At 56.1% G+C, this 8,471-nt stretch overlaps 1 protein-coding gene across 1 annotated transcript; it reads left to right on the top strand.

Moving 5' to 3' along the window:
• The first annotated feature begins 273 nt into the window (after window positions 1-273).
• AADAC (arylacetamide deacetylase) lies at window positions 274-7,592 on the top strand. The gene is made up of 5 exons (XM_041405902.1): window positions 274-690; window positions 4,289-4,511; window positions 4,739-4,808; window positions 5,143-5,314; window positions 6,397-7,592. Exons 1-5 carry the CDS (start codon window positions 553-555, stop codon window positions 7,003-7,005), a joined length of 1,212 nt encoding a protein of 403 aa, XP_041261836.1. The 5' UTR covers window positions 274-552; the 3' UTR covers window positions 7,006-7,592.
• Window positions 7,593-8,471: the final 879 nt, after the last annotated feature.

An 8,471-nucleotide genomic window follows, 5' to 3' on the forward strand; every position in this document is an offset into this window, starting at 1 on the left:
GATTCAGTGCGGGATTCAGTGCAGGGTTCAGTGCGGGGTTCAGTGCGGGCCGGGCAGGGGGCTCGGTGCGGGATTCAGTGCGGGATTCAGTGCAGGGTTGCGGGGTCCGGGGCAGGGGTGAGGGGGGGGTCCGGGGCGGGCCGGGCAGGGGGCTCGGTGCGGGATTCAGTGCGGGATTCAGTGCAGGGTTCAGTGCGGGGTTCAGTGCGGGGCTCGGTGCGGGCCGGGCAGCGGGGCTCGGAGCGGGGCTCGGTGCGGGCCGGGCAGCGGGGCTCAGTGCGGGGCTCGGTGCGGGCCAGGCAGCAGGGCTCGGTGCGAGTCTGTTGCGGGGCTGGCCGGCTCGGCTGCTCCCGGCGGCTGCACGGGGAAACTGCTGGGTAAGCGTGTTGTTTTGGAAGCTGCACGGTGGAGTAACCTCTGCCCCGGGTGATTCCACAAGAAATCACCTCCTGGCCGCGACCCAAGCAAAACACGGGATTAACTTTGCCCTGCGCTGGCTTGCCGGGGGGCGGTGAGAGCTGCTCCGGCAGCGCCAGAGCGGAGCCGGCAAGGATGGGAGCCAGGCTGCTCTGCCTGTGCCTCCTCACAGCCCTCCTCGGCTACTACATCTACAGCCCGCTGCCCGAGGAGCTGGCCCAGCCCGGCACAGTGATGCTCGTCTCGGCTGCCTTGAGAGCCCTGGGGCACCTGGTGAGGCGCTGGGAGGGCAGGGCAGGGGGGTTCTCGGGGCTCAGGGACACGGCAGGGCGTGTGTGTGTGTCCCTCGGGTACGGTGTTACACGGACCGAGGGGCAGGAGCTGTGGAAGTGAAGCACTGGACTGGCTGTGACTGTGATATACAGAGATGTAGGAAAGATTGGATCTTGCAGCCTTGAGGAAGGGCCCTTCAGAGTAACCAGTGAGATGTGGGATGTGACTGTGGGTCGACAAGGACAGACTGCCTTGTCTTGCTTTGCAGTGCTGTGCCCTGCTGCTTGAATCATTCCTGGCTCCCTGTGCCCAGCTCCCCTGGCAGCGCTGGCTGTCCCGGAGGGAAGGCTCGAGTGGGAATCACATCCTATTGATTTTTGTGGTTTCCTGGAAATCCACTGACAAAATAGGCCTGAAAAACAAAACAACATCTGTGTGTGAGACAGCCCTTGCTGGCGGGGGGTACCTCTTTAGGGCTGCAGGAGGAGGGAGGATGAGGAGTTTTTCGGTGTGTGTCAGGGACCCTTGTTTTGATTTTGGGGGTTGAGGTGGTGGAAGATGAGAGTGGTGAGAAAGAAAGAAACCGTGGTCAGCAGTGTTGGTGTGCTGCCCTGCTGCTTCCCCTCCTAAATCCCCTGCTGGCAGGAGCCTGCAAGGAGGGCGGGCACGGGCAGCTCACTGCCCAGGCAGGCCGGTCACACTGTCCCCTCAGCAGGGCCCTGCTGGCCCGGGAGGGTGGTGTGATTTCCCTGGAAGGTGGGGCCGTGTCCGTGGTGCTGCTGTCCTGCCTGCCTGGGCACAGCGGGGCCGTGGGCAGGCGGTTTGTAACTGGGCTCCCATCTCCTGGAAACCATCATCCCGAGGGATGGGCACAGCCACAGCCTCCCTGGAGCTGCACTCGTGCAAATTAGGGTGGGGTGGCTCTAAATTGTCCTGAGTACACCCTGAGTGGCCGTGCAGTTACAGGCAGTGACTCGAGCTCACTTGGGGCAGGGCTGTGTTTCAGGGGGAGTCCTGGTGTAGTCTGGCTCCCTGATGCTGGTGTGAACAAAGTGCCACCCTCGAGCATTCCTGGGCAGCAGAATCCTCTCCAGGCTCCCAAAAGGGTGTGCCGAGAGCACCAGGGCAGGGCACATCTCCATCCCCTCTGTTGTGGTGGGTCCCCAGCTGGGTGGCAGCCCAGCTGGGTGTGCTCAGAGGCCCTGGTGCCCCCCCCGTGCAGCAGGGAGGCTGGGGAACAGCCTCTGAGAGCAAACCTGCCCCTTGCTGTGGTTTTTGAGCCCAAAATCCCTCAGGTATTTCAGGAAGTGCCCTGTGCCCTTGGTCTGAAACGCCTGAAGAAGGTACAAAACACAACAGGATGTTTTTGCTGCCGTTGTGTGACATCCCCCAAATTCCCTCCCTCCTCAGCCCAGCTCTGGAAGCAGTGAGACCCAGATTTGGGCCCTGCTCAGGAGCTGCCCTGTCGGGCTGATGGGGAGCATCCCCCGAGGGTGCCTCATCCCAGCTGCTGCCCCTCTGGAAACCCGACCTGCTGGAAGCCTGTGGGCACTGCCCCTGCCCCTGCCCGGGCACAGCCAGGCCCCCTTCCCCCTCCCCAGGTTTTGGAGGGTCTGCCCTTGCTGTAGGGACTGGGAAAATGCTTTTTAAAGCACAGGGATCCCAGCCCCCAAAGTACAGGCTGGCTGTCCTGTTACTGCATAACGCCCAATAATCTCACACTGGGACAATGAGGGATTTTCAGATGAGGGCACCATTTCCTTTTATTGATGATGGCTGGAAACCACAGGCAGCAGCCCAGTGGTTTTCCACAATGTAAATTGTCCACTTGTGGAAAACAGCTCTGAGAGCACTGGAAACCCTCAGTGCTGGGATCAGGGAATCTCTCCCACCGCGGGGCTTTCACAAGCTCCTTGGAGTCACAGCAGGACTCACTTTGACTGAGATATTTGTTTTTTCAAGATGTTAATCCTTGGGGGAATAGCAACAACTGAGGCATGTTTGCGTAAACTGTGTCAATGTGGTGGCTAAACAGCAATTCTGGCACGAGTGTGTGTGTTTGTTTGTTTTCATGCAGCTGATGGCAAGGACCTGTGCTTGCCTTTGCCGTGTGCCAGGGCCTGCCCACTCATCTCCATCCCAATTCCAGCACACTGGGATTGGCAGGGCTCCTCCTGGCACCACCCGCTCCAAGCCTTCAGAGAGAGGTGACTCAAAAATGTGGTGACAATCCCTGTCAAAGACTGCCAGCAAGGCTGAGCTGTGTGCTATTCTAGCTCCTGAAAAATAAGGTTATATCATGGAATCCCAGAATCCCAGACTGGTTTGGGCTGGGAAAGATCTTAAATGTCATCTCATTCCACCCTCCTTCCAAGGTCAGGGACACTTTCCACTAGACCAGGTTGCTCAAAACCTGATTATATGTAGATGATGATTAAACAGTTGATTTAAATAAAATTTGAAGGGAAAAAATACACCAAGCAGGGTCAGACTGTATGACTTGTACTATCAGTCTGAAGGCTAGAGGGTACACCTGTCAGCAGATGCTCAGTCAGTGTGTGGGGGGGTTTCACATTCTTCCTGGGGACAATGAATTTTCTCTGGGAAGCCAAACTCCAAACGGGTTCTGCACCAGGCTTGGCTATTTTCTTTCTTTTAAAACCCAAACCTGCTCTGAATTTCATCTGTTTTCATCTTCAGATAACATATAAGAGCTTGGCTTCATTTTTTATTGTTTCAGTTGTGGTGTGGTGAGGCTGGGGTGGGAAGAGGATCATGCCCCATTGCTGGGGGTGCTGGTGGGGGAGCCGAGGTGCTGGCAGCAGTGCAGGGGCCGTGGGTGGCTCTCTGTGGCTCTCTGCAGCGTGGTCCCTGGGCTGTCCCCATGCCAGGCTGGTGCTGGCAGCAGTGCAGGAGCCGTGGGTGGCTCTCTGTGGCTCTCTGCAGCGTGGTCCCTGGGCTGTCCCCATGCCAGGCTGGTGCTGGCAGCACTGCAGGGGCTGTGGGTGACTCTCTGTGTCTCTCTGCAGCGTGGTCCCCAGGCTGTCCCCATGCCAGGCTGGTGCTGGCAGCACTGCAGGAGCCCTGGGTGGCTCTGGGTGCCTCTCTGCAGCGTGGTCCCCAGGCTGTCCCCATGCCAGGCTGGTGCTGGCAGCACTGCAGGAGCCGTGGGTGGCTCTGGGTGCCTCTCTGCAGCGTGGTCCCCAGGCTGTCCCCACACCAGGCTGGTGCCGGCAGCACTGCAGGAGCTGTGGGTGGCTCTGGGTGCCTCTCTGTGGCACAATGCCCGTGCTGATGCTGGTGGGTCACTGAGCTGGACCCTGGGTGTGGAGGTGACCACATGAACACCGAGTCTGAGGGTGGGCAGGAAGCAGCAGCCCTGGCTGGCTCTGGCCTCGCTGGGCAGCTGGTGGCAGTGTGAGCGCGTGCCACGCCTGCTCCTGGCAGTGCCAAGCCCAGGTGGAGACACTCTGCTCTGGCCTGCTGGTGTGACTTCCAGAGCAACTTCACACGCTCACAGAGCATCAAACGGCTCCAGGGGAATTTAATCTGGGAGTAAATCGGTGCACTGGAAACATTTTCCCGTCTTGTGCCGCAGTCGGAGGCGGCAGAGCTGCTGGGGCTGATGCACTACATGGAGGGCTTGAGGCTGATCACGGCTGTCGAGCTCGTCGCTGCCACGTCCGACGAAAACGTCACTGTGACAGACACGGAGTTCAGCGGCGTCCCCGTCCGCCTGTACCTGCCCCGGAGGGCGCCTGGGGGGCTCCGGAGGGCCATGGTCTACTTCCACGGCGGCGGGTGGTGCCTGGGAGACGCAGGTGAGCTCTGCGGCATCGCTGCCTGCATCTGCGCCAAGGACCGCGGCTGCCCTGGCCAGCGCTGCCCCTTCTTCTGTGGGAGCTGCCGCAGGGAGGGGCAGGGGATGGGGTCTCACCAGCTGAAGGCAGGGGGAGGTTTGGGAAAGTCATCTGGGAGGGCTGCCAAGAGGAGCAGGCAGGCGTGGGGGTGTGTGTCCGTTCTCACACGCACTGGGCTCTCCTTCCAGCCATGCACAGCTACGATTTCATGTCACGGCGGACTTCAAATGAGCTAAACGCTGTCGTGGTGTCAGTCAAGTAAGAGATATTCTCCTTCCAGGTGGGATGAGGGTTTGGAGTAAATTAATCTGGTTCAGTTAATCTGATTTTCCAATGTTTCTGTATTTGGTCACGTGCTTTCCTGCTGACTTGTACACATTTGTGAGCAGAGGCTGCCAGGGTGACGGGGAAGAATTGTGGTTGGCGGCTATTTTGGCTTTATGGAGATGGGTGGGTAATAAAGTGGATGCTCTGGGACGGGCCGTTCCCACTCCTCTGGGCACGGAAATAAACATCCCCCAGCAGGGAGATGCGAGCCAGCCCTTCTCTTCTTCAACAGCAGGTACTAACTCACTTCTCTTGGCTCCACCAGCTACAGGCTGGCCCCTCCGCACCGTTTCCCTGCCCAGTTTGAAGACGTGTACTCGGTGACCAAGTTCTTCCTCCAGAGCAAGGTCCTGTCCCAGTACGGGGTGGACCCTGCGCGGGTCTGCGTGGCCGGGGACAGCGCCGGGGGCAACCTGGCCGCGGCCGTGGCACAACAGGTGCGGCACAAAAGCCTTGTTCGCAGCTCAGAGTCAGTGTTTGTGCAGTTTCACGACCACTAAGAAAAGCTGAGCTGGCAGCACACGCTGCTCTGGTGGTCTGTCAGGATGGCACAGCCTGTGGGATCGTCACAGGGCTCTGGGGCAAGCGGCTGTGCCTCAGCCACTCAATGGCATGGCAGGAGATTTAGTGCCACCCAGAATCTGTCCCCTAAAAAAGGCTCTCTGCCCTCTAGTTGAGGCTTACAGCACTCCAACCTTAAGCTCGTGTTGACTGGTTTAGATGTGATGTTTGAAAAGGGAATTTTAACTGCATGACTCATAAAGATGCAAATAGCAGGGAAAACAAGCAAACAAAAAAACCCTCACCTCATGTTGCAGTGTCTGATCATACAGTTTGGTGCCTTTTGCACTTCTACTTCAGCTTTATTAAATAAAGTCAGCATGATGTTGTTGCTCTCTTGAGAAGCTGTTTGGGCTGTAATGAAACCCTGGGAATGGTGGTGAGTTTGCTGTGGAAGCTGAAGGCAGAAAATGAGGGAGAAAATGGAAAATTTATTAGTGAAGAGGGGAAAAGGTTGACATACAAGAAATGTCAATGTTCAGTTCATCACATTTTATTTGTTACATCTCTAAAACACACAGAATTGCAATTGCTTGAGTTGTAACATCTCAGGGTTAAAAACCAAAGTGATGAACATGCTCTAAATTGTGTGGAATGATAAGCAGACCCAGAAACCTGAAAGCTTCATGATGTAAGAATAGAAATTTTCAGTAGCTATAGAAAATCTTCTGTCAATACTTCAGAAAGCATCAAAATTTCAGAAAGAGTATTTCCCAAAAATCATTATCCTTCAATATAATAAATAAAATGAAATTCTATTTGATGTTTGAGAATTTTTATTGCAGTGTGCTGTTTTAGATAACCTGCCTACAGATTCAGAATTTCTTTATCCTGGTTTTATTGATAACTTTATTTTGCTCATGTTGCAAAATGCACGTCCCAGTTCTTTACCTCAGATGATCTGTCAGTGAGGGAGAATCGACACCTTTACTGATTCTTTGCAGTGGTTTTTCTACAGCTGTCGGAGGACCCTGAAGTGAAAACGAAGCTCAAAGCTCAAGTTCTGATCTACCCAGCCCTGCAGGCGCTGGACCTGGACCTGCCGTCCTACCGAGACAACGCGCACAAGCCGCTGCTGCCCAGGTCGCTGATGGTCAGGTTCTGGAGCGAGTATTTCACCTCGGACCCCGCTCTCAGGGAGGCCATGGCCTCCAACAGCCACGTGCCGCCCGAGGCCGGGCCCCTGCTGCAGTTTGTGAACTGGAGCCGCTGGCTGCCCGCCGAGATGAGGAAGGCCCACGCGTACGCGGGCCCCGCCGCGGGCGGCGCGGAGCCGGCCCGCAGCTACCCCGGGTTCCTGGACCCGCGCGCGGCCCCGCTGCTGGCCGGCGAGGCCCAGCTGCGCGGCCTGCCCCGGGCCTACATCCTGACCTGCGAGCACGACGTGCTGCGGGACGACGGCGCCATGTACGCAGGCCGGCTGCGCGCCGCCGGCGTGCCCGTCACGCACCACCACGCCGACGACGCCTTCCACGGCGCCATGACCTTCCTCACGTGGCCGCTGGAGCTGGCTGTGGGCCACCGGCTCTTCAGCGCCTGCTTGGGCTGGCTGAGGGAGAACCTGTGAGCGGAAAATCAGCCCCTGACGCGCGCCAGGTGTGACTGGAGCCGTGCTGGATTTCGGCCGTGATTGCCGTCCCCTTGCAATTCCCGCGGTGTTGGGGCTGGAGCGTCTCCCATCTTGTCTGGCAGGAAATCAGTCTGATCCTACCCCACGCGTTCCTCCAGTGCTACCGCCTGAACCTGAAACCCCCAGAGTGCCAGGACTGCCCTGGGCTTCCTCTCTGGCCCTGCAGCCCCTGGGATTCGTGTCTTGTCTCTCTTGCTGCTTCTTTCTTCCTGCCACATCTTCCGCCGGGGCTGTGTGCCGAAGGGCCGGGTCGCTTTGGGCACACGGGATGTGCTCGTGGCTGCTTTCCTCCTGCCCCTTTGTCTCCGTGGGATTGGCAGCAGGGCCCCACGGCTGCCAGGGCTGATGGGCTGAAGGGAAGCACCGGGAGGCTCGGGGCAGCTGCAGGGACCTGCCCATCGCAGGCTGGGCTGGGGCTGCTGTTCCTGCCCTGCCCAGCTTCAGGGGAGCATTTGGAAACCCAGTGGGATGGCTGAAAAATTGTGCAAGTGTTTTGGGCTTTGCTTGTTTGTTTGTTTTGGGGGTTTTGTTTATTTGGGTTTTTTTGTTGTGTTTTTTTTTTTTTTTTTTTTTTTTGAAAAGTTTTGTTTATTTGGGGTTTTTTGTTGTGGTTTTTTTTTTTTTTTTTTTTTTTTTTTTTTTTTTTTTTTTTTTTTTAGCACATATCTTACTCCTACTTCTTTCTTTAATCCTTGCGCTAGCAGGAAATAGTGAATCAAAACAGCACTGGATATTCACTGGAAAATGGAAGCTGTGAAGATCCCAGCCTTACAATAACACTGCTGCATGGTCTGTGCTCTACTTATCTGTTAATTCATGTACTAGGTGTTCTAATTGTCCTTGAAAATTTTTATCAGATTTCACATATGATTTCTTAAAAGTAAAATTAGCTTAGTAGCTTTATAGGCTTGGAAAAGAAACATAATTCAGCTGGCTGTGTGGAACAAATAACCTCTGCGTAAATGTTTTGTGTGTTAAATATAAACCCTAGAACTTTTGACTGAAGCATGAGTACAGGGGTTGGCTGTTGGTTTAAGTAAATCAACCACTGGGCAGGTACTTCATGTATCCTGCTTTTCTTTTGCATAAAAGGTACCGAATCTTCAATAATTCTGGGTTATTTTCCCTGAGCGCGTGCGGCCTGTTCAGATGGAACGTGCACGGGATGATTGCTGTTTTCCATCCTTGTTCAGCTGAATACAAACATTAAACTCGTTTTTGATTCCAGTGCAGTGCGTGTTGTCACTCGGGTGTCCCATCCATGGGGAAGCAGTGGCAGCTGTGCTGCAGCCAGCCCCAGTTCCAGCCCTGCTGTGCGTGGCTGCTGCCGGGCTGGGGCTGTCCAGGAGGGAAGAGCAGTGCTGGGGTAGGTCTCTCTTGCACCTTTGCACACCCTGTGGATG

Source organism: Onychostruthus taczanowskii, unplaced genomic scaffold (genome assembly GCF_017590055.1).
Source record: "Onychostruthus taczanowskii isolate IOZ18803 unplaced genomic scaffold, ASM1759005v1 scaffold24, whole genome shotgun sequence".
Classification (NCBI taxonomy): Eukaryota; Metazoa; Chordata; class Aves; order Passeriformes; family Passeridae; genus Onychostruthus; species Onychostruthus taczanowskii.